Source organism: Leptosomus discolor, chromosome 12 (assembly GCF_034619465.1).
Source record: "Leptosomus discolor isolate bLepDis1 chromosome 12, bLepDis1.hap2, whole genome shotgun sequence".
In the NCBI taxonomy this organism is placed as follows: Eukaryota; Metazoa; Chordata; class Aves; order Leptosomiformes; family Leptosomidae; genus Leptosomus; species Leptosomus discolor.
Window position 1 is genome coordinate 8,658,572 of NC_141402.1, and position 24,565 is coordinate 8,683,136.

The 24,565-nt window shown below is 36.3% G+C and overlaps 1 protein-coding gene across 4 annotated transcripts in view; it reads left to right on the plus strand.

The window, feature by feature from the left end:
• USP47 (ubiquitin specific peptidase 47) overlaps positions 1-24,565 on the plus strand; it is a 56,654-nt gene that overhangs the window by 30,085 nt on the left and 2,004 nt on the right. For 3 of the 4 annotated variants that reach the window (XM_086472443.1, XM_086472445.1, XM_009948516.2), the window contains exons 10-27: positions 78-230; positions 1,642-1,809; positions 4,093-4,224; positions 5,484-5,560; positions 5,903-5,958; positions 8,704-8,816; positions 9,698-9,802; positions 10,660-10,867; positions 11,295-11,410; positions 12,465-12,584; positions 13,860-14,637; positions 16,398-16,573; positions 16,759-16,839; positions 17,915-18,030; positions 19,411-19,529; positions 21,829-21,959; positions 23,884-23,931; positions 24,020-24,150. In XM_086472443.1, coding sequence (XP_086328569.1) covers positions 78-230; positions 1,642-1,809; positions 4,093-4,224; positions 5,484-5,560; positions 5,903-5,958; positions 8,704-8,816; positions 9,698-9,802; positions 10,660-10,867; positions 11,295-11,410; positions 12,465-12,584; positions 13,860-14,637; positions 16,398-16,573; positions 16,759-16,839; positions 17,915-18,030; positions 19,411-19,529; positions 21,829-21,959; positions 23,884-23,931; positions 24,020-24,150 — 2,828 coding nt within the window. The remainder of the gene's footprint in view (positions 1-77; positions 231-1,641; positions 1,810-4,092; positions 4,225-5,483; positions 5,561-5,902; positions 5,959-8,703; positions 8,817-9,697; positions 9,803-10,659; positions 10,868-11,294; positions 11,411-12,464; positions 12,585-13,859; positions 14,638-16,397; positions 16,574-16,758; positions 16,840-17,914; positions 18,031-19,410; positions 19,530-21,828; positions 21,960-23,883; positions 23,932-24,019; positions 24,151-24,565) is intronic. The other variant, XM_086472444.1, reaches the window with a different exon arrangement.

Genomic DNA, 24,565 nt, shown 5'->3' on the forward strand with positions numbered 1-24,565 from the left:
AGATCATTTGCAAAAATTACTTCTGGTAAATACCAGTCCTGACAACGGTAGCATGATCTTGTATTTGCTTTGTTTAGGGTCTGCGTTTCTTGCACTTTCCGTATCTGCTGACCTTACAGCTGAAGAGATTTGACTTCGATTATACCACTATGCACAGAATTAAACTCAATGATCGTATGACTTTTCCTGAGGAGTTAGACATGAGCGTCTTCATTGATGTTGAAGATGAGGTAAAGTGTTTGCTTTCAGAAAAAAAGTCTTTAACTTTGCTGAAGTTTCTCATTAATAAAATGTCAGTCTATTAAACCCATTTTAACAACATTCATCTACGTAAAATATTCTTTAGCCATGGCAACGTTTTATTTTGAATTTTTTAAATCTTTCAATGTGGATTTTTGTTACATTGAAAAGGAAGCATGTTCTCTAATTACTATTGGATTTTCGTGCTTCAATAAAAAAAGTTGTTTCTGATTTCTTGTATCTTCACAAGTGATCTAAAAGCACAAGTCTCAGGGCTTCTACATAAACTGCAAATCCAGAATGAAATGTCTGTCTTAAAAGTTGTGTCTAAATCTGGTTTTGTTACAAGAGATGATGTACAGTTTTGAAACTCTGAATGCTGAAGTTAGTCCAGCAAACATTAATGATTAATTCCTTCCCTCTGACTCACAATGTTGTGTATGCTGTAGAAATGAGATTTTTAAAAACTTTATTTTTCATTTCTATCTTCTGGCTTTTAACTCTCCTGGTTTTGGCCAAAATTCATGTTGTGCAATGACATTCACCAAAGAGTATTTAATGCGCCTTCTGTATTAAAGACTAAATTTATTCCTCTAATTCAATTTCTGAAAACATTATGTCACTCTGCTAGCTTGTAGTGGTATGAGAAATACTGTGTTGATATGCCTATGGAGAGGCTTTTCTGACTGTATATAAACCTTTGTTTTATGAAGTGTGCCATTTAAGCAGTTTGATACTTCTCAAAGTGTTACTGGGTGGGGAGGCTAAATGAGAATGAAGATTGATCTGGGAGAACTTGAGACAAATTTAACAACTGTCAGAAAATCAAAAGAATTACTGAGAGAAAAGAGGATCAGGTAAGAGATAGATATACTGACTTGTACTAATGAACTGCATTCATAGTGTTGTTGACATCACTCTTTTAAGCTAATAGAATGCTATTCAGTCTTACTGAAATATGTTGACTCTGTCCCGTGAGTTGAATGGAAAAACAATCTTTGTGGATGAAAATATTTCCAGTCAAATCAGTTCTGATTAACAGGACCGTGTTACAATAGGATTTGTTATCTGATACTGATCTTCCGGATATTTAATTGAATTAACTAGTAAATGGAATAGGCTAGTAACAGATACAATCTTGTCAAGTATGAAACCAGGTAATTACCATTCAGTTGCACACAACAACAATCAGAAAATACTGATCGAAGAGGTGGACTGAACACAGTTACTAAGAGAAACAAGTCTGGTTTTGATGCTGAATTGCAGAGGTCTCTAGATTTTTTTGAAAAGTTTCATTGTTTTGCAGATGGGAATTTTTTCACTTTACAAACGTATTGTTATTTCTTTTTCCATGTAACTTTAAATGTTGTCTGATATTAGTTTGTATGTCTTATTTTTAAGAAGTCTCCTCAGACTGAGAGTTGCACTGATAGTGGAGCTGAAAATGAAGGCAGTTGTCACAGTGATCAGATGAGCAATGATTTTTCTAATGATGATGGAGTTGATGAAGGAATCTGCCTTGAAAGCAATAGCGCAGCAGAAAGAATTTCTAAAGCTGGCAGTGAAAAGGTACCTTTAAAAGAAATGTTTTACTGGGTCTGGTTGGGATGGAGTTGATTTTCTTCATAGCAGCCCACATTGTGCTTTGATTTGAATTTGTAACTAAAACAGTGTTGATAGCACACCAGTATGTTAACTCTTGCTGAACAGTGTTGCACAGCACCAAGGCTTTCTCAGTTTCTCATTCTGTCGCTGTGATGAGTAGGGCTAGGGATGGGCAAGAGGCTGGAAGGGGGACATCGCTGGGAAGGCTGACCTGAATTGACCAGAGGGATATTCCCTGCTGTGTAATGTCATACTCAGCAGTAAAAGCTGGGGACTCTCCAAAGTAACTGGCTGGACATTGGTCTGCTGGTGGGAGGTAGTGAGTGATGCCTTTGCATCGTTGCATCATTTTTTTTCTTTTCCTATTTCCTTCACTTATTAAACTGTCATTATCTCTGACCACAATTTTTCTCACTGTTGCTTTTCTGGTTCTCTCCGCCATCCCACTCAAGGGGAGGAGTGACTGACTGGACTGGGTGGCTGCTTGGGTTAAGCCACCACAAATGTAAATGATAAAAATAAAATTAATTCTGATATTGGGGGTGGGGTGACGGGGCAGGAGTGTGTATTTTTATTCAAATTCCAAAAATTGACCCTACAGCAGAGGATAGCATGCAACTGATTTGGAGGTCACCTGAGAATGAAGGTCTTCCCAGCTTGTCAGACTGAGAATTCCCAGTTAACTTGTTTCGGTAGCAGACCTTCAAATTGAAGGCTGTTTTGTCTTGAGCAGTGTTTTTTCTTTAAGGCCCACTGTCAAACGTCTGCCAGCTTTAGCTGCAAAAGTGTCTTGCAGCTTAGTAGGAGAAGACTGGAAAGCTTTGATCAGTCTCTGCTATCCATTTCTTGTTCTTACAAAAACAGTTGATAGATGAGGACGTGGGTCTAAATGTTAAGCATTCAGTCATCTTGAGTTAGTATAAAGGAATTGAGCAGCAAGTCAGTCTGGGATAGCAGTCATCCTTCCCTGGGACATAAAGGTTAGCAGAGATCTTCGAGAAACCTGAATGAGTTTTTTTTTTTACTAATACAAAATTCATCAAAAATGTTGAGTTCTATGGTAATGTCTACAATGTGTACTTCTATGTCATTATTCAGTGAACTCATTTGAAATTTGGCCAATAGCTTTTATTCAGACTTGTTAGCTGTTTGGCTGTAATAGTTACTTTCATAAATATTTAAAGGCTAACTTGGATTTTAATCTGCACATCTCTTCCTGTTTAAATTTACCTTAACCCGTTTGTGAGGGTTTTTGGATAAATGTTCTGAATACTGTCAATCTTAGCTGGAAGCAGCAAGAAATTAATAGATGGTCACTTGACTGGAACAGGGACGGAGTATTGTAATATATCTGTAGTGCAAATGTCATGTCCTAGTATTGACAGTACCTTTGGTCAATTAATTCATGCTACTTGTTCTCAAGGCGAACATAGCTGTCAAGCCATGTTGTTAGCTTTTCATTTGGATATCTTAGTAATGGATGCAGTATATGCTAAGAATTTACAGAACATTTTCTTTATATAATGTAAAAGTTAATTCTTGTAACATGCATATGAGTCAGTATTGTTCAGTTTGAATTTTTTTTTTAAATGTATACACAACTGTAGAGATATGTCCTTAGTACACTTTATTTCCATCCTTTTATCTATGAAAAGAAAGGTTTGTGACAGCAAACTCGGGAGTGGTATGAGAGAAGTTAGGGCACTGCCAAGCGTTGAATGACATGTTGCTCATTTGCAATATGCATTAAGGGGCAAAAAAGTGATCTTCAGGAATGCAGCAAAGGGTGATAGCAAATAAGCCTAGACTTGGTAGCTACATGCAAGTTGGTCGTTACTTTTGTTTTCTCCACTTTGTGTGAAGATATATTTAATACCTATCTAGCTGAGAATTCCTGAATTCAGAGCTTGTAGAGAAAAGAAGTAACTGTAATGCATTAAGGAAAAAACCATGGAAATGTTTAACTGGCATAAATCGTTTGTGGTCGTCTTTTCCTCTCTTTCTTCCCACCAGTGAAAGGGGAAATTCCTCTTTACTTCCATTATTACATACTCCTGTGTAATGTTTAGTGTATCAGCTCTGATTTTGCTCAGTGTCTATTGCAGCAAAGCATTTTTGTTACACAGCTGTTTTGTAACAAACAGCTATTTATATATGTGGGGTCGTGTAACTGGTTTACAACTTTTTTAAATGATCGTTTGGTCACCTTTTCTTAATATATATCACATATTTTTCTTCTCTCCCCAGAGTTCTTTACTGTATGAGCTCTTCTCTGTTATGGTTCATTCTGGAAGTGCTGCTGGTGGCCATTATTATGCTTGTATAAAATCTTTTAGTGATGACCAGTGGTACAGCTTTAATGATCAGCATGTTAGCAAGGTAAAACCAGTATTTTTAGTTGTTTTGTATATTCATAGATGAAGCAATAACTTTCTATTTTTCATGTGATTTTTCACTTGCATATAATGAAGCTGGTTTTATGTGCAGATATTTCAAGCGTTTACTTTGTTTCATTTTCTCATCCTAACGTCCTGCCATATACATACGTTTCAGTCATTAGCTCTTAACTGATTTCTAGAGGGTTTTTATTTATTTACACATGGGGTTTTGTGCATTGGGGCAGGGGAGTGTTCTTGATGGTGAAGGGGTGTGGTTCATAACAAAGCCTTTATTCATGTACAGACCAGGCTGGATTTAGGATTTTGCCTTCTATACATGTGAAGAGTACTTCTTGCTTGGAGAAGTGTATTTGTGGTTCTGTTACAACCCAGAGTGTACTGTTAAAGCTGTCTTGCTGCTGCATTTCTGGTGTTACATGTATCCATAAACATTATTGCAATCAAGAACCTGGATGTTGTTTTTCTAAGTTCCTACTTAAAGCCAGTTGCATCCTGGGCTGCATCAAGAGAATTGTGGCCAGCAGGTCGAGGCAGGTGATTCCCCCTCTCTGCTCTGCTCTAGGGAGACCCACCTGCAGTGCTGCATCCAGCTCTGGGGCCCCCACAGTAATAAAGACGTGGACCTGCTCGAGCGCGTCCAGAGGGGGCCACAAAGATATTCAGGGGGCTGGAGCACCTCCCCTGGGAGGACAGGCTGAGAGACTTGGGGTTGTTCAGCCTGGAGAAGAGAAGGGTCTGGGGAGACCTTAGAGCAGCCTTCCAGTGCTGAAAGGGGGCCTGCAGGAAAGGTGGGGAGGGACTGTTTGTCAGGGAATGTAGTGATAGGATGAGTGGTAACAGTTTCAAACTGAAAGAGGGGAGATTTAGGTTAAATATTAGGAAGAAATTCTTTCGTGTGAGGGTGGTGAGGCACTGGAGCAGGTTGCCCAGAGAAGCTGTGGCTGGCCCTTCCCTGCAAGTATTCAAGGCCAGGCTGGATGGGGCTGGGAGCAACCTGGTCTGGTGGGAGGTGTCCTTGCACATGGCAGGGGGTTGGAACTAGGTGGTCTTTAAGGTCCCTTCCAACCTAAACCATTCTATGATTTTTTTTTGGTAGTCAGAAAATAACAAGAAATATTTTTAAAAATATGATTATTAATACTGTGTGTTAATTATGTAATGCCATTTTTCCTAATGAGAATAAAAACATGTCAATTAGTGCAAGTTTCTCAAATAATCATTAAATTTATTTTCTGTTAGATAACTCAGGAAGATATTAAGAAAACATATGGTGGATCTTCTGGAAGCAGAGGATATTATTCCAGTGCTTTTGCTAGGTTAGTAATATTGTAACATTACTTTTCTTTCTGTGGTGTTTTAGTGTAATCAAATGAGCGGCCAAGATGCTTGTGCTTAACGTGTTAGCTTAAAATTAATAGTAGATGCTTCCAATATCCTGACTGCTGTTTCAGATCATTAAAATAATGTGGTATTTATTTTTGAAAATCCTTTTTGGTTAGTGTATTGCTAAGATATATATGACATAGCTCCTTACTTGGAACAAAAAAAAAAAAAACCCAAACCAAAACAAACCACAAAACAAAAAAAACCCCCAGCTTTTGAAGTCAGTATTGTCATCCTATCTGATAAATTCAGGTAACTATTCTTTTCTCCACCAGTTCCACGAATGCATACATGCTGATATATAGACTCAAGGATCCAACAAGAAATGCAAGTAAGTATGTTTTGCAGTTCTTAATTAGTAAGATTTTGTTGTGAAATAAGATGTTTTACAGGTGATGAGTACTAATTTTTGTAAAGATGGTGGTATCAGTATATTTAGGCCAAGCTAAAGTAACTTTCATATAGGAAGCCTTATTCTATACCTTTTCATTACACCTGTTATAGTAAACCTTTATAGATCATTAGGAGATCATCACAAAATAAATTTTCAAAATTTTTAGTGTTTTGGATATTATGGAAATGAAAAAGATATACTGGGTGACGCTGAATAAACTATAATGTACTGCTGTACTCATCGGTAGTGGAACAAAAAATTATTTTCTTAAAAATGAGTATGTAAGAACTTCATAATGATAAAGTTTTGGATTTTATAAATGATGCAGCAGTAAATGAAAGTTTGATAGATAGAACTTTTCCTAAGTAATATCCAAGGAGAAGGAAGCATATTAGTTTGCTGTTTTCCCTTTCTTCTTAATCCTTTGTTAGAAGCACAGCTGTGGAAAGGAAACCAGAAGAGCAGTGGCCTAGCCACGTTTGTTCATCAGCAGTGTGCCTGGAAGAATCAAATATTTTGTTAATATTCTAACTGGTTGAATTGAGCCAAAGATTAATTTGCTTACAGTTCCAAAGCTGTATGTATTTTTTCTTAAAGGAAGAATTCAGTAGTCTGCCCTGGTAAAGGGAATTTTGTCACTTTGATTGAACTTAGGCTGATACATGGTATAGACTGTTCTGTTTTCAGGGTGTATATAGTTCAGTTGCCAGAACTCAGAACTTTAATGACCTGAGGTGCACAAAAAAATCCATTCAGTCAATAATTTTTCCTAAGAGCGAATGAGAAGCCACATGAACTTTCAAAGGCAGGTTTGGTTTTTTTTCTTTTTCATTAAAAGCTCAAGAGGTTGCATGTCCCAAAGAATAGATTCAAGCTCTCAAGAATCTTAAAATCACCTTTTGTAGGGAGAATATTTTCCTAGCTTTATTTATTGTATTCTTAATTGGTAAACTGAAATTACATATTACTTAAGAGTAGAACCTCACAGCTGAAAACTTCAGCACCTCACATTGTGTAGCTCCTTTTGGCACACACTCGTTCTTCTTGAAGAATATGCAAGTGTAGAGTTTGTAACACACTAGCTTGTAATGTGTCCAGTGGAGAAGGGAATAAAAGGTCTTTGAAAGTAACATTTTGTTTTGCTGCTGCTGCTGTAAATATTTTAGGAGGGAGATGAAGAGTTGTCTGCTCCCTTTAACTGCTGCTTTTGGGGTAAAATTTTGAATTCCACCATGAGAATCTGAGGATCACTATTAACAAGAATAAGGAAAGAAATTACCAGTGCAAGGATAAATAAAACAAGCTTTAATGTTTTTGGAATACAAACTAAAAAACCCTAAGCTGATACTGAATTTTATTAAATTTTTTTTTAAATATCCCAAATTAATAAAAGTACAGCAGCTACTTCTCTATCAGTATATTATATAAGGTCTTTTATGATACTTAGAGTAAATTTGTCATCTCTTTTCAACATTCCATTTTATTTATTTTTAGCAGCGATCTATTTCATCATGCATAGAGTACTTTCAGTGCTGTTATTTTTTACCTTTCTACTTTTTTCTTTTACTTTTCTACTATTTTCTTCATAGAGTTGAACAAAGGTGTTTTCTTTGAGGAAATAGGGAGAGGAAAAACTAAGTATCTCACAAAATCAAATTTGCTGTCTTCTCTTTGTTTCTGAGAATTCATGGTACAGGGGACAGTGCAATTATAAAAGTACATTACTTCATTTTAAAGTAACTGTATCTGACGTAGATGCTTTATGTATTTTTGAAGTGAATTCAACACAAGGATACTGTTAAAACAACGCCTTTTATAAACAATTTGATAAAGTAGCAAGTCTTAAGAGCAACAAAAAATAATATTGTTTCAATATTTGAATTATAAGAATATTATTCATTCTGAACAAGAAGTGATTGTAAATTGTATGAAGCTTAAGAATAAACAGCAGCCATAAACGAAGTCTATATGGGTCAAGAGCTCTCTTTGGAAATAGATTTTCCTGTAAGTGTAATGACTGTTAATTCCTCGATAAGCAAATAAAGAAACTAAATCTGCTTTCAGATTTCTTCAACATGCCAAACCCATTTTTAAATCTGAAATTATTTGCCCAATTCCTTGTGATAGGAGTGACACCAGGATTGGAAGACAACTGTATTTGCAAAAGTCGATTTTTTTTTTTTTTTTTTTTTAAACGTGATTAAGTATTGCATGTTCTGGTTTTGTTCCTCTTTGTGAAACAAAATCTCATGCAGTACACTAATCTGTATTAAGTGCAATATTTTATCACGATGTGGATGGTAGCTTGTGATGTTTATTATCCTTTAATTCACTTTCTAGAACAGAATTTACCTTTATTGTAAAAACAGGCTCAAGTGCAAACAGAACTTTACAACAACAAAGCTTCCCTTACTGATACTGGAATATTAATTTTGTGCTAATAGAATTTTCTTCTGTTGCTGCTTAATTAAGGGGAATAATTAAGGGGAATAAAAGACTGGCTTTGATTTCATTTAAATCATGAAAAAGAGAACAGGACATGGTATAGTGGGAAATCTGGGCAGAGAAGAGAGAGGGAAGAAGGCAAGAAAGATAACTATTAAATACACCCATAATTCCTCAGATGTTGCCTGCTACGGAAAAATTTGTTGTTTAAAACTATTGCTTTGTTTTTACTGGCAGAGTTTCTTGAGGCACGTGAGTATCCAGAGCATATTAAACAATTGGTACAGAAAGAGAGAGAATTGGAAGAACAAGAAAAGAGGCAACGTGAAATTGAGCGCAACACTTGCAAGGTTAGAATTTCTCCTAAGTAACAATGTGTTCCTAGTAAGAAATGTTTCTACTGTAAATAGTAATTTTTTTACAAGAAAAGGACTTTTTTTGTGATAAATGTGTTAATAATTCTTTAAAATGAATTGTACACCTATTGGAAGCCTGTACACAGTGGAGGCGTCTGTTAGAGGTATTCACCAGAGGTTTTTGTGGAGTTCACATCTTTCATATGAATTTGAATTGTATGAAAACCAAAACAAAACTGTAGGTAATCTGACATCACTTGACTTCAGCAAAATAAATTCCAAAGAGTATGTAATGCTCTGTTAGGTGTTTCGTACTGTTAAATCTTTTTCTGTTGCCCTTTGCTTTGTAAAATGATGTTTCTTAAACTAATTTAAAATAATTATTTGGCAGAAAAAGTGGAATCTTTTTCCAACCATAGATTTAATAGTAACAAAAAAAATATGACATCTATGACTTACAAGCATGACAGCTGGTCTACCTATGAATCAAGTGGTTGTTTTATTAGAAGGTTCTCTATGGTTGTGAAATATGTAACTCTATGTGGAAAAAGGAATTTCACATTTATTGTTCCTATATGCATTTTGTTTTGGAGGATTTGCATGCTGCCTACAGTTCAAAGATGTTCTGGTTATAAATGTACGCTAGCTTGCAAAAAGATACAGATATACCTATATACAGTAGTGCTATCTACCCTGCCTTTGGCGTTTTCCATCTGCAGTTGTGTAACCAGCTGAAAGGAAACTGTCCTATTGCTGAAGTAGAGCTAAAGATGTATTTTATATTAGTTTGAGTGTTGTAAATTTAAATGTAGTCTAATATGACAGGTATTTGTAGATATGTTCATGATTATTTTTCTTCCTTTTATATTTCGTAGATTAAATTGTTCTGCATGCATCCTACAAAACAAATAATGATGGAGAACAAATTAGAGGTTCATAAGGACAGGACACTGAAGGAAGCTGTGGAAATAGCTTACAAGGTATGCTACGCATCACAAAAAACTTTTGTTAGATGCAATTTTTTCTGCAGTTGTGTATCTTCAGTTTTTAAATTTCTAATGCTGTGGGAGTGTTTGGGGGGGTTGGCTATGGGTTTTTTTTGTTGGGGGTTATTTTTTGGAGTTAGTTTGGGGGTTTTTTGGGTGTGTGGTGGTTTTTTTGCTGTTAAACTCACCATAGCCTCAGTAGGTTGAAAGACTTCTGAACACTTATTTGTATTGCAGTTAAAATGTTGTATTAGGAAATAAGAGAACGCTTTTGAGAAACATCCTGCATAGCTAATACAGTAACATCAGTGGATACCAAAGCATCTGTTGATCTTTGCCTTCCAGGAACATGTAGAAGTTGAAGGCATCTGCTCTTGCTTACCTACTTGTGCTTTTTGGTTCTTGCCATATGCGTCTTTGGCTGGGAGAGTACCAGCAAGGCAGTTACACATTTAGAATGTATTAAGAACATCTTGAGATGCATGGAAGATAATTGGAGGATCTGACTTCCTCAGGCCTCTAAGATGCCATTTGATATGATTGATAGGCGAATATAGTTCTGGGACCTGTCTTCATGTGCTCATATACATACTTTTCAAACTTCCTTCTCTGCATTTTGATGCAGGCTTCTCTTTTGATTTTGAAGACGTGTATATTTATCACATGTGTGTATGTAATCTGTGATGAATGCGTAATGGTTTTTCTCTAAAACCGAGCTGAAATTTGTGAATTCAAAGGATTCCTGAATGTACATGTACTGAGATATTTCTAGCTTACAAGGGAAAAACTAAACTCTCAAATAAACCATTATTAAATGTTTTGGTGGGTTTTTTTGTGTATGTGTGATTTAGCTAATGGATTTAGAAGAGACCATTCCTTTGGATTGCTGTCGTCTTGTCAAATATGATGAGTTTCATGACTACTTGGAACGATCTTATGAAGGAGAAGAGGATACACCAATGGGTTTATTACTTGGAGGTGTCAAATCAACGTACATGTTTGACTTGCTGTTGGAAACAAGAAGACCTGACCAAATTTTCCAGTGCTATAAACCTGGTGGTAAGACATGTAATTACATATAGACAAGAATAGACTAAAATTGTATATTGCATGATAGCATGAAAATAAAATTTGTAAAGCATAGAACTTTATTATGATGTGTGAAAGAAGAAAAACTTCATTGTACTAGATTTTTTTGAGGGCAGTACTCAGAACTAGGTACTGTGCTGTGTTCCCAACTTCTAATTGAAGCAGTTCTAAGATATACTAAAACTCATTACTGTGGAACATTTTGCCTCTTTTGGCATTAAAATTAGTCTGAAAATTAAATTGAAATTGGACTGCTTTTCAAATTTATTATTGCTTGTATGTATTTAATGCAACCCCTTAATCAGTACATCAGACAAGCATATGTGTGTTTTCTTTGCCTGTCAAACTCTCATATATATGTGTATGTGGTTTGTTTTCTTTTTCCTCTTCCCTACAGAGGTCATGGTAAAGGTTCACATAGTTGACCTAAAGACTGAATCTGTGGCTCCTCCAATAAGTGTACGAGCTTATTTGAATCAAACAGTTTCAGAATTTAAACAGCTAATTTCAAAGGTAACTTACAGTCATTAAGGACTTGTATTACAGAGTCGTCATTCACTTTGACTGGGAAAATGTGTCATAATTTAACTATCTAAAATGAGAGCCTGCACCTTATGCAGTTCATACTGTGTGTCATCTCCAGTAGGGTTAGGTTAGCTGTTACAGTGGAGTTTGTCTATCTGCTCACTGCCGCTGAAAGCAGCAATCTGCTGCTTGCTTCCATCCAGAGTTCTGCCCTGGCTTTTGCACGAGCTTAGCTGGTGTCTGGCCATATTGCTTACTAGCTTAGCAGATAATAAGTTTTTGGGGGAAGTTGAAGAGTTGGGTTCATGTTCTTTGGGTTAGTAACTTGAACCACCTCACTCGGTATCCGTTCAGTGGCAGAACTAGTGAACTGTTACCATATAACTGAACCAACATGTAACTTCCCCCATTGGCTTCAGTAATAGAAATTTAACATCCAAAGCTGTCCACCTTCTACCTACAACCCCCCCTTTTCAGCTACTTGTTATTAAGATGCAGATTGATTTTTGTATAGTCTTAAACCATGGGATGTTACTGCTTCCATTGAACTGGGAGACAGGCATTTTGCTTGCAGTTCTGTGTGAAATAGTTCAGTGGTTGGTGTAACTTACTAATACTTGTTATGAAACATAGTTTCAGTAATTTGAATTCAGTCTAATTAAGAATTAAGCGAAGAGTGTGCAAAACCTGATGCTTGAGAATATTTTTTTTTTATTTTCAGTTGGTTCATACCCTAAATAATCAAGACCAATTCCTTAAATTACTGGTCGTTAACAATTTGCCAGTTCTCTACAAAGCCAAGCCATTTTAGTCTACTGACCCTTTGGGATAACTAACGTTTGCTACGTATCAAAGGATGGAGGAAAGGAAATGGGACTGAGCAAGGTTTGGGAGGTTTTCCCCAGTATTGTCTTTTGCAATTTATAAGTCAATAAACAAGCCTCCTTTCCCTATGAATAGTCTTAAAGAATTAAATACTTTTTCCAGTATTTGAAATTATGTACAATACGCATGTTACCTCACTGTCAATGTCTTATTTTAGGCTACAAACCTGCCCGCTGACACAATGCGGGTAGTATTAGAACGGTGCTACAATGACTTGCGTCTTCTGAATGTTTCCAGCAAAACACTAAAATCTGAAGGCTTTTTTAGAAGTAACAAGGTAGGTGCTCTGGTTTTTAACTTGTTCATTTCATGCATTTGTAGACTACGCTGTTGTGTTGTAAAAGGTATGGATATCTGTGTAGAATTTATAATGGGTAACTGTTGCTTATTTCATTGTGTACTGTGGGCTTTTTTTTTAACTAGCAGATATTGTGGTGCTGATCAATATTATAGGCTATATATGAAGCCAAGTGTAGGTAACAAAGTAGAGCAGATTCAGAATCAGACATCTGGTTGATACTCAGTAGTTCAAATGATGGTGAAGTTAACAGTCTTACGATGAAGATTAAGTCAACCCTTCTCAGGGAATAAAGGTTGGCATATTACTATGAAACCTGACTAATTTGTTTTCTATACTTTCTGAACAGCTGTGCTTGTTAACAGTATTAAAGTTCTTAAGAAATAAATGTCGAAACCAAGAGCAAGATTTTTGTAGGTTTTTGTCTTAAATTTAGGCATTTTTACTTTGCAAATTCCCCTAGCCAATTTTACATTTTTTCCAAAAAGACTATTAATGTTTCCAGTAATAGTTGGGTAATGCATTCAGAAAACGAGTAACTAGTACTTAAATAACATCTGTAGCATTGCCCTTTTTACTGCAGTAGTAATAGCACATCTTTTAGCACATTTTGCATGTCCTCTGTCTCTGAAATTTAGGCTCAAGAACACACTGTCCTTGATAATGAAAGATCAGCGAAGGCTTTGATGGCTTGTAGCTGAGCAAAACAATGGCATTGACTTGTTATTCAGTTACTCCAAGCCCTTTTGCATTCACTGCAACACAGTGGCCTTTGACAAAGGGAAAAGAGAAATTTGTTCCCTTGTGTTCTAATTTGCACTATTACTTACCTATGTGTACATTTAAAGATCTCTTATTTATGATGCTATATTAGAAAATAAAGACTACCAACTGTAGTTGTGGGGCTCGTTACTATCATAACTGGTGTTAGTGTACAGCTGAAGGGCACACATGAAGTGATACATAAATATTTTTCTGAACATAAAATTGTTTACTGCAGCTGGTCAGTCTAGTTACAGTTCACTGCAATAGTAACATGATTATGAAAGTAAGGATAAGTAAAAACATTAAAATTATTAAATGATTAAAACTACTACTTTGTCTTTGTTTAAACATGTATTTTAATTTTTTAATAAAATTTGATGTTTCTTAGTGACATGATTTCTAATGTGTGTTCAATCCTATCTGCTATTGTTGCTTTTACTTTTATTTAAAATAACACTACGTGATAAAACACTGTTATTTTATATTCAGGTATTTATTGAAAGCTCGGAGTCTTTAGATCGTCATGTGGCATACACAGGTTCTCATTTATGGAAACTTTTGGATCGTCATGCAAATACAATCAGACTATATGTTTCGTTACCAGAGCAATCACCTGGATCTCAATTTAGACGGGCAGTTTATCAGAAGTCTAGTGGAGATTCAGGCCACTTGGATGAAGCCTGTGAAAGGGTAAAAGGACCTGTAGGTAATATGAAATCTGTAGAGGCAATTCTGGAAGAAAGCACCGAAAAGCTTAAAAGCCTGTCCCTGCAGCAGCAGCAGGAAGGGGATAATGGAGACAGCAGCAAAAGCACAGAAGCAAGTGATTTTGAAAACATTGAATCGCCTTTAAATGAAATAGACTCTTCAGCATCAGGAGAAAACAGAGAACTTGAAAACCAAATTCAGATTTCTGATCCAGAAAATCTCCAGTCCGAGGAACGATCAGATTCAGATGTAAATAACGACAGGAGTACAAGTTCAGTGGACAGTGATATCCTCAGCTCCAGTCATAGCAGTGATACTTTATGCAACGTGGATAATGCCCCACTTCCCTTGGCTAATGGACTTGATTCTCATAGTATCACAAGTAGCAGGCGATCAAAAGCAAATCAGGGGAAGAAAGAAACCTGGGATACAGCAGAAGAAGATTCTGGAACAGATAGTGAATACGATGAAAGTGGCAAGAGCAGAGGAGAAGCACAATACATGTACTTTAAGTCGGAACCCTACGCTGCAGATGAAGGTTTGGGCGAAGGACAAAAATGTACGTATTCATTTTTTTAAGTCCTGTAAAATAATCCAAGTTTTGTTACTGTTTAATTCATATGCTGTTTTAAAAAGTCTAACAGCGCTGAAAAACTTGATTTCATGTCCAGTTAAAGCTAACGGAAGTGTAAAGATGGGACATGGTGTCATGTTTAGCAAGCTAGCCTAATTTTGATCTTGAAATAAGTAATTACATGTTTGAACAGTGTCTTGCTTTTGGTTTTTAAGAAAATGAAAAGCTACCTCTGATACATCTGTTTCTTTATATTGAAAGTGTTTTCTGGAGAGCAAGCTGAGTGGTCTTCCAGTGAAAGGAAAATAGTTGCATCTGATGATGATTCACTTGTTTCAGAATGCAGTTATTTACTGTGGTTCACAGAGCAATAATTCTGTTAACATTTAGATTAACAAACCCGAAAATTCCTAGTCACTTCACTGCGAAGGAAATTCAAATATACTTGGTATTGATCATTTAATGCAGTAGACTTGTTGCTTTTCATTGCCTGAAGTCCAATAGGTACAATGATGTGTATGGCTGACATGAGTATGTCCATACAAGTTCGGTGTAAAAGCCTAAGTAGTATAATAATTGTCATAAATAATTTTAAAACAATTCTTAGTTACAGAACATAAGCAAATACTAACAGAAGAATAATTAAATAATAAGAGAAAAAAATAAATATTTTGAAAGGCAAAAGTTTTCCTGTCAGTCCAGAAATCCTGATGTAATAATAATAGATGAAGAGTCAACTTGTGAACAAGTTTTAATTTTTAAAACCAGAGAGAAATCTAATTGCAGCTACTAACGTTTGAATAGAATTACTCCTTTAGCCTGGAAGAATCTTTCTTTGGGCTAATCTTGAGCTACTTTTTTTTTTCCTTTTTTTTTTTTTTTTTTTTTTTTTTTTTTTTTTGTGGGACTAGTTGATTACAGGAATGATTCGTTTATGGTAATTTTGATGCTTTCATAGTACACTGTATAAATTATCTTCCTGAGGGAAAAGCTTTTATGTATTTTTTGTATGACAACACGAACAGATTTATCATTTCAATAATCTTATTTGTTCAATTAAATATTCAGAATATATAGCAATTTTTTTGTTCCAAATATTTATGACACAATCATACTGTAGTTTGAAGTGTAGTCCAAATTGCAAAACACAGTTTCTGAAGACAAACTATTCACTTCGCTTTCCAAAATTTCGTATTACTACAGTGGCTTTTACTTTAATTACAAAATTATTCCCTGAAAAAGTTCCTTAATCTAGACTTGAGCTTGCCTTGTGATACCCCTGTGGCCTTCCAGAACACAGAGTTAACCAGAATTTTTCATTCTGCAAGCCCTAAAGAGGAAAGGGGGGCGGGGGGAAGGGTTTGGGTGGCATGTGCCTGGCCAGCCCCGACCCAGAAGCACTTCTGTGTCTGCCTTGAGGCAGGGGGGTTATGTGCAAAGGCTCCATCTGATCCTCTGTTTGTTGCCTTACTGAATGGAGGAGATACTACTTCACTGATTGCAAAATAGGGCAGTTTGGAACTGCTTTGTCTTCCATGGGTGTCTGCCCATAAACACTTAAAACACAAGCTCTTAAAGGTCAGAGTAATACACTCAGATAAAATGTAAATGTGGCCATTAACTAGAATTCTGACTTTCAGTACTGTTCTGCTGCAAGTGATAACTGAATATATGGAAATAATACACTAGAGTGCTTTTTTTGGTAGCTGGTGTTTCATGCCATTTTTATCTTTATTTTTGCTTAGGGCTGATGGTGCATGTTGATAAAAGAATTACACTGTCTGCTTTCAAGCAACATTTGGAGCCTTTTGTTGGAGTTCCATCTTCTCACTTCAAAGTCTTTAGAGTCTATGCCAGCAATCAAGAGTTTGAGAGTGTTCGGCTGAATGAGACACTTTCATCATTTTCTGATGACAATAAGGTTATTCCAAAGTTATTTTGAATCATTAAAGATATATTGGTACAATATAGACAAACTTAAGATCATAATTTACAACTTTTTGTTAACTTGCCAGGTGAAATCATTACATTGGTCTTGGTAGTGTGTTACAAAATAGAATTCTAATTTTTATGTCTGTTCTAACAGATACTCCTTTTGCCTTCTAGATAACTATTAGACTTGGAAGAGCCCTTAAGAAGGGTGAATACAGAGTCAAAGTCTATCAACTTCTGGTAAATGAGCCAGAGGTAAGGTGTTGAATATTTTAAGATTGATTCATGGAAATAATATGTGCCTTGGCCAAAATTTTTCTCTGAAATCTTGTAAAAAAAAGAAACTCCCTGTTTTCTGTGCTTTTTCTTGCAAGTTTTCCTGCATTTAGAAAGGGAATTTGAGATTATTTCTGTTTATACCATTCCAAGTGTACTATTGGAATGTGATATACAGTATTTCTCTTAAGTGTCTTTATTTCTGCAGTGTAAATGGAGGACAAATGAAAATAATTGTTTCTCTGTTTTCCTTAAATGTATGAAAGTCATGTAGAATTCTTTCCAAATAAGAAACTGTTTGTTTGCTTATGGTCACAATTTTCCGTAATACTGTACTGATAAAATTTGTTGCATTCATGCACTACAGACAGTGCTTATCAGAATGGTTAGCCGGATAATAGTCCTCTCAGCATAAGACAAGCCTGAAATAAAAATGCCTCTTTTGCAATAATGCAGCTCACTCACTTGTTACATCTTTTGGAACATGAAAAGTATAGAAGTGTTTTCACTATATAGATTGCAGTCTTTGAAAGTTGACTTTGTATGCATCTTAATTTGATTTTTATTTTTTGGACCAAACTGCAGAATACGTATTAATGATGGATAAACGTAAGAGGCTGAAGCTGAATTGATAAAGCAGGGAATAAGATAAATTTAAAAGTAACTTCCAGTCATGGAGTTCTGATCTGTCTGACCGATGAAAGACAAGAAAGATAACTTTTATTATCATATATATGGCTTATTTAATTTTAAAGCTTCTTTCAAATCATTTAGAATGTTAATATAATGGTAGCAATTAGTAATACAGCCACAAGACTATTTCTGTAGTGGCATGCAGTCAGAGTGTTTGAATGTGCTGTCACAACAGCTGCTGCCACTCAAATTAGTTAAAACTAACTTTAATCAATCAATTGCCTACCTTGTTTACAAAGAGTCTTCTAGTGGGCATTTTGCTAGGTGGGTGGGACTGGTCACGAAACACGAACAGGAGGCAAATCTACTTTTTTCTGTTAAAAAAAATTTGTCTTTAATCACTTTCTGTTCATGTTCACAGCCATGCAAGTTTCTTCTAGATGCAGTTTTTGCTAAAGGAATGACTGTCCGACAGTCAAAAGAGGAGCTGCTTCCTCAGCTTCGAGAACAATGTGGCCTAGACTTGACAATTGACAGGTAAAGAGACTGCAATCTGTTGAAGTTAAATGATTAAATATTACTTTAAAATGCATTGTTTTTTTTTTCCTTTGTGGAGAAAGGAAGTCATGAAAGGAGCAGAAATAAGTTAGTGTGGTCTTTGAATCAGATTGTGAATACAAACATTAATTTAGCAATTCTTGGCTTTCATCTCATGTAGAATGATACAGGGAATAATATTGACATAGAATTGCCTGTGTGCAACATGTCTACAGGTTTAGATCAGAGCAGTTTTACTCTCTCTGATGATCATTAAGAAAGGAGAAAGGAGATCATTAAGTAAGTTTAGTTCACAAAAAAACACTTTCTTTCTATATTCAGGCCCAGTGTAGATAACACACAAGGCAGTTTACTGCAGTTATCATAGGGCATGTGTACAGCAGTGATCTAGTCCCGTCTTCCCTTCACCCATGATGGTTATCTCATCAAGGCTGAACTCACTTTGGGGCCTTGATTGCCTGTACTCTCTGCTGTCGGTCAGAAGCAATGCGATATTTACTGTGGAATAGCTGATGCTCTGTATTCACTGGAATGAAGAAAAACCTGGAAGATGTAGGTAAGCAAGCTGGTGGGGCCTTGGCCTATGCCTAAAACCGGGCTGGACCAAAGCATTTGAAGACAAGTGTTGGCCCTTTCCTGTTGAGTAGAAACTGAGATCTGGACCAGGTTTTTTTCCTTTTTCTCACCTCCTTTCCATGACTGGCCCAAGGGATTTTTGGCTGATGTGCTTGGGTTATGTTCTCTAGTGCCCTATAATTAGGGGGCAGGTCACAAAACTTACGCCTGCTTTTGTGTGTGGAGAAAGCATTACAATTTAAGTTTTGTACTCATGTTTAACCTCACTTTAGTTGTTCATACCTTTATTTACCTCCATATCCAAATCAAAGCTTGTGCTTTTACATTATGACTGGATTGATGCAGTAGAACTAGGCACGTAAATGAGACACCAATCTTTTAATCCTCTACTTACCCTTTTTCCCCACTTCCCCCTCACAAAAAAAAATGGGAAAAAAACCAGCAAAACTGCCAGAAGTGTTGGGAATATTCTGTTTTCTTATCCTAATAGGATAAATAGGAACCTGTTTTCTTCCTTTAAATCTCTACACATTTCTTGCACTGAACAAGCACAACACAAGCTTGTTTTCATTGTGTTTATGAATGATTCAGCACTAAGAGCCAGAAGTGATACTTTGCTGTCAGGACTATTTCAGAACTTGTTCCTGATAAACCTAACTAAGCCTCACATAGATGAGCTTTATTTCAGTTTTGTCAGAAAATACTCAGTTTTGATCTCTGGCAGTGGTTAGTTTTTATCTGCTCATAAACACTTCAGTGGTGGTTTTTGTGATGTATTTACAGGTTTCGCCTACGAAAGAAAACCTGGAAGAACCCAGGCACTGTGTTTCTGGATTATCATATCTATGAAGAAGATATCAATATTTCAAGCAATTGGGAGGTCTTCTTAGAAATACTTGATGGTAATGATATAGTGTTAAAAGAAAGTAAAGATAATGTTAGAAATTTTTTCCTTAGAGAACATGGGAAACTTCCTTTTGTTGAGGGCTATTACTGACATTTTAATAGCATTTTATTAGAGGAAAAAAAAGTAGAAGCAAAAAGAATTAAAAATAATAAAAGCTCTACGTGAAGCTGCCAGTGGGGATTGAGTGCAGATTTCCTGTGGCTGCGATGTGCTAAAGGTCTAATAGCAGTACTGTTGTGTATGTTTTCTTTGTACATAAAACTGTAGGAATGCCTGTATGTCATGCTTCTATTTGTATTTAGTTTTGGGACTAGTATTGGTGATGTTTGTAGCTAGCTGAAATATATGCGTGTGTATGTAGATACACGTAATACGTATATAATTCGTTTTTAAAGACAGCTGAGCTGTTCAGTTTTTAGTACTTTTCAGACAGGAGTGAAAACACTCACGTAAAACCCTCATGTTTTGTCATGATGTGTGCTGAATTTTTGAACAGACAGTGTTCATCAAAACAACTTTGTAATCAAATGTTAGAGAGCAGATTGTTTCTTAAATTCTGCTTAAATATTATTAAGAATATGGCATTTCTTAAGCTATCCTTCACATATACACTTAAAATTTTTATTCTGAATGCAAAAGGATAGTTTAAGGGGAAAGAAGTAGGCAGTGCTGGTTTTCCTCTAGATAACAGATATTGCTGTTTATGGATAGATGACGAATGTGAATTCCATTCAGTCAGGAACTTTCTTCACAAGCATGCCTGGCTTAAGAACCCTTATCTAGCCAGTACTCCAGTATTTTGGCAGCTGTGTTCAATCCTGTTATTTTCCATTTTTAACAAATTTGTGCCAATGCAAGTACCAAAATTTGAAACTAACATAGAAGGTTCAGGAGGCCTGCAGATTCTTACAGACATAAGTATCAGCTCACACTTCAGTTAAAACTTCACAGTTTAAAAAATGTTTTTATTAGTTTTAGATTAATTGCTGTACTGTTTCTGTGGTGAGCAGGTCTTGGAGGTACTACTTTCTAGACCACTGCAGCCCACTTAGTTCACAGACATGTCGTATTATAGACTACAGGGCTTTTAAGTATTCTGTAGTATGTTGTATAACTGTCTAGCTCTGCCCAGAAGGTGCTACTTTAATCCAGTTGTAGAACATGCAGCTAGATCCCACTATATTCTTTGAAAATTAGGTTGCATGTACCCACTGCTACCACAGAGGTTGTTGGAAGAGTGTAAAGGCAACTGCTTTACCATCACCATTGCTTTCATCTCGTTCTTCAGCTAAACACTGAAGACGTTAGGCAGGTAAATAATGCAGCTTAGATTTACAGGTCATTTTCTTAGCATAGCAGCTTTACATCACACTGTTGCAGATGTATTTAAATTAGTTACTCTCTGGCTCTGAAGAAGATTTATGTAATTGTTTCAGACTTGAAATAAATGCCAAGAAGCATGAGGTGGCTGTATCTTCATTTTGGACAATAGGTTAGTGTTGAAAGGTGGCACAAATGTAGTCATAGGCAAGACTGTAGAAGGTGTTTAGGGAGAAGCTTGAACAGTGGTGGTGGCTTCATACAAAACAAGTATGTAATGGTAGACATACATGTTTAAGCCACAAGTTCTGCATGCTGAATTACAAAATTAAAGACTGATTTAAAATAAAAATAAAATCAGCCCTTGGACGTCACTTCTGCTTATCTGATTGTAACATTAACAGTATTACCCTGTTAACCAGAGAAGGCTCTGCTACCTGAAACTGATCTAAAAAGGCCAGAGGCAGTATATATACTAAAACTCTTCAGGGTGGTAGGTGTAAAGTTGGCTTTAATAACAAGTGGGTAGTCACTGTGTGAAATCTAGAAGTCAAACATGGAAAGCTTAGTTTGGTAAAGGAAGTGAAACGTATGAATAAATAACAGATTGCTGAGGAAAGTCTCATGCAAATGCAAGATCTGGAGGTCAGTCTCTGGTTAGGTGGATAGATATTGTATGTATAACCGAGCTGGGTGTGATGGAAAAACGTGCCCTGAAGAAGAATAAATGGCATGGCTTTGAAGAGATGCTGCCTATGAAGGAGTCCTTGAAAGGCATTGATAACGAAGTACAACTAAATTCTAGTCCCTTCCCTGCCCCTCCACCTTTTTTTTTTGGTGGTCTACTTGCAGCACACTTACTGTGTGTGTTAGTTTGTGATGTATATGTTTGAGTATGCTTATGCTATGGAAACCCCCTAATTTTAAATAGGACATTTTGTGATGTTAATACAATAAATTTCTTTCTTTCCTAGGAGTAGAAAAGATGAAATCCATGTCACAACTTGCTGTTTTATCGAGACGATGGAGGCCATCAGAGATGAAACTAGATTCTTTCCAGGAAGTAGTACTAGAAAGCAGCAGCGTTGAAGAATTAAAAGAGAAGGTAAAATGCGAGTTTCTTGTAGTATCTAAGAGCCTTATTCATGTCCTCTCTTGGGAAGCACAGAGACGTCATAGCTACAAAAATCTTGTTGCATAGTAATTTTTTTTTTTTTTTTACCAGGAACAGAGAACCTGTCCCATCCTATTACCAAAGCTTTACTACTTAGTTTCATATGATGATCTGGTATCAAAATATTCAGGTGAATGCAAAATAAAGTAATATAATGAAGTTTAAGAAGCATAGTATTACCTGTGTCCCTTATCCTTGAAAAACACAGGTGAAAGAGAAGCTAAACTATTGTTACTTTGTTTTATTCAAGCCAGTATTTTGGTATTCCAAAATACCAAACCTTTCAGGCTCTTCAAGTTTGAATTTGAGAGCTTTTGCTCAGGGATAGTGTAACTGTACCAAGTATTGATACTATTGAACTATATTTTGGTTGGAAAGAAATACGGCTTTTGTATGGGTTTTTTCTTTCCTTAAGGCCAGAACCCTCTAACAGGTAAGCCATCCTAGCAGAAATCTAGAGAAGTGTGTCTCATATTGAGACTATTTTATTAATCCAGTATATCACAGGGTTCCAGTCTTGGAGAAATGGTTATTTGTATGTGGCAATACTCAGATGTAAGACCACCACCTCGGATGTTGAGGCCAGCAAAAATCCTAGTATCAGTGAAGCCTGCCAAAGTCTCACCTTACTAAAATGCTTGGCATTTGTAAGTTAGAGTTCATGTGCTGCAAAGAGGAACATTGTTGAGCAGCCGTAGAATGCAGCAGCCTTGGATTTGTGTATGTACACAGATCAAGTTATGGGCTGGTTTCTCGTATTATTTGGGTAAAAATGAGTTTGTGACTACAGGTTCTTGCATGCAGTCTTCAAGATTTCCTCTTCGTTTGTATTTGAAGAAAGAGTTGGATGCTTTTATTTTCTCATCTTAAGAACTGATGTGCAGGGAGCAATTTTGGCAGCATTCTCTGAGGCCTTAATCTTTTTACGCCCATCGGTAATAGCAGAAATTTGAATTTGACACATCTGTAGTAACAGATGTGTTCAGCCAGCTCTTCTTTCAGACAAATTTTATTAGCAGAGTGTAGGGCTAACACAGTTCAGAATTTGTCTGGCTTTTGTCAGATTGTTTGTTTATCCTAGTTTCCCAAGGAAATGAGAGAAAATCACACTGGCTGTTGGTCTTTTCTCACCATCAGTTTAATTTGAACGTGTCTGTTTTTACAGCCAATTTGAAAGAGGCGAGAATCTTAGAGAGGAAGTCTCTTGAAGTGGTGGGAAAATAAGCAGTCAGAGATAAACACTAATCAAAGCTAGTGTCTGCGTCGCCATGGATTCAAGACTGCAGCCCACACTTGAGTTAAGGGTGAGGCAGTGATGAGCCTGTGCGCACTGTGAGGCTGTTCAGCCCAGCAGAGGAAGGGCTCCACTGAGGCCGTGCCAGGGAGTTGTGGGGTGGTTGTGGTGGCAAGTGCAGGTGGATGGAGGTGGTTTTTAGTTGTGCGTATTTTTACGGCTTTGCCTGCTCCCAGGTTGGCTGGATAATAGCTTCATTTTGTACAGGGAACTGCTGAGGGCTGACTGATGGACCTGAAGGTTTACCATGAGGCAGTTGGTTTCTTTGTATCTTGGAACTTGGATGTTACTGTTTCAATTAACTTCTTTGTCACCCCTCCACTGTTAAGAGAAGTGTAGTAAATACTATTTCAGCAAGTGTCACTTGTGACATGCTAGTAACTTCAGAAATGTAAAAAAATTGTACCTTATCATTGTAATTTTGTACTAATACTTTGCATCATTGGGGGACTTGTCAATATTTTAATTGACTTCTAGTCTTGGTGGGTTTATTGACTTCACGTAGACACTGTGTAACGTTGTGGAACAGTATTAAAACCACTATTCTTCTTCACTTTACAGCTGAGTGAAATAAGTGAAATACCCTTAGAAAACATAGAATTTGCAAAGGTAAGTAAGATTTTTGTCTATTTTTACCTTTTAATGGCATGGATGTGTGATTGAGTTCTATTTTATTCACTCAGTAATTGCTTCTTAGGGTAGAGGAACGTTTCCATGCGACATTTCCATACTAGAGATTCACCAAGACTTGGACTGGAATCCTAAAGTATCTACACTGAATGTCTGGCCTCTGTACATTTGTGATGATGGTGCAGTAATATTTTATAGGTATGTATTTTATTACAGTATAATAAACCATGCAGAAAAATCTGTGTGTAAGATTTGAGGGGTGATGTAATCAACAGAAGAATAAAAATACTCTTCTTAAAGGAAAGAGAGTTTAAAACCTAGAGCTGAAATGTTTGTGCTCCTCAGTTTCCTAAAAACTTGAATATTAATTATGTTTATGGTTTAAGAAAATAAACACTGTGCCCTTTTACTCAGTCCTCACTCCCAAACCATTGAAAATAATGCTTAGTGCAAAGTTAGTTGTTATGCTTGAATGTATATCTGGATTCAATCTCTTAAGAGAAACATATCCTTTGTGGAGTCTCTGAGAGTCTTGCCATAGGTTGTACATGGCAAGGGTTTTCTGAGTTTATTTCTTTGAGAAATTAGTATGTCATCTTTGGCAAAAGAAGTT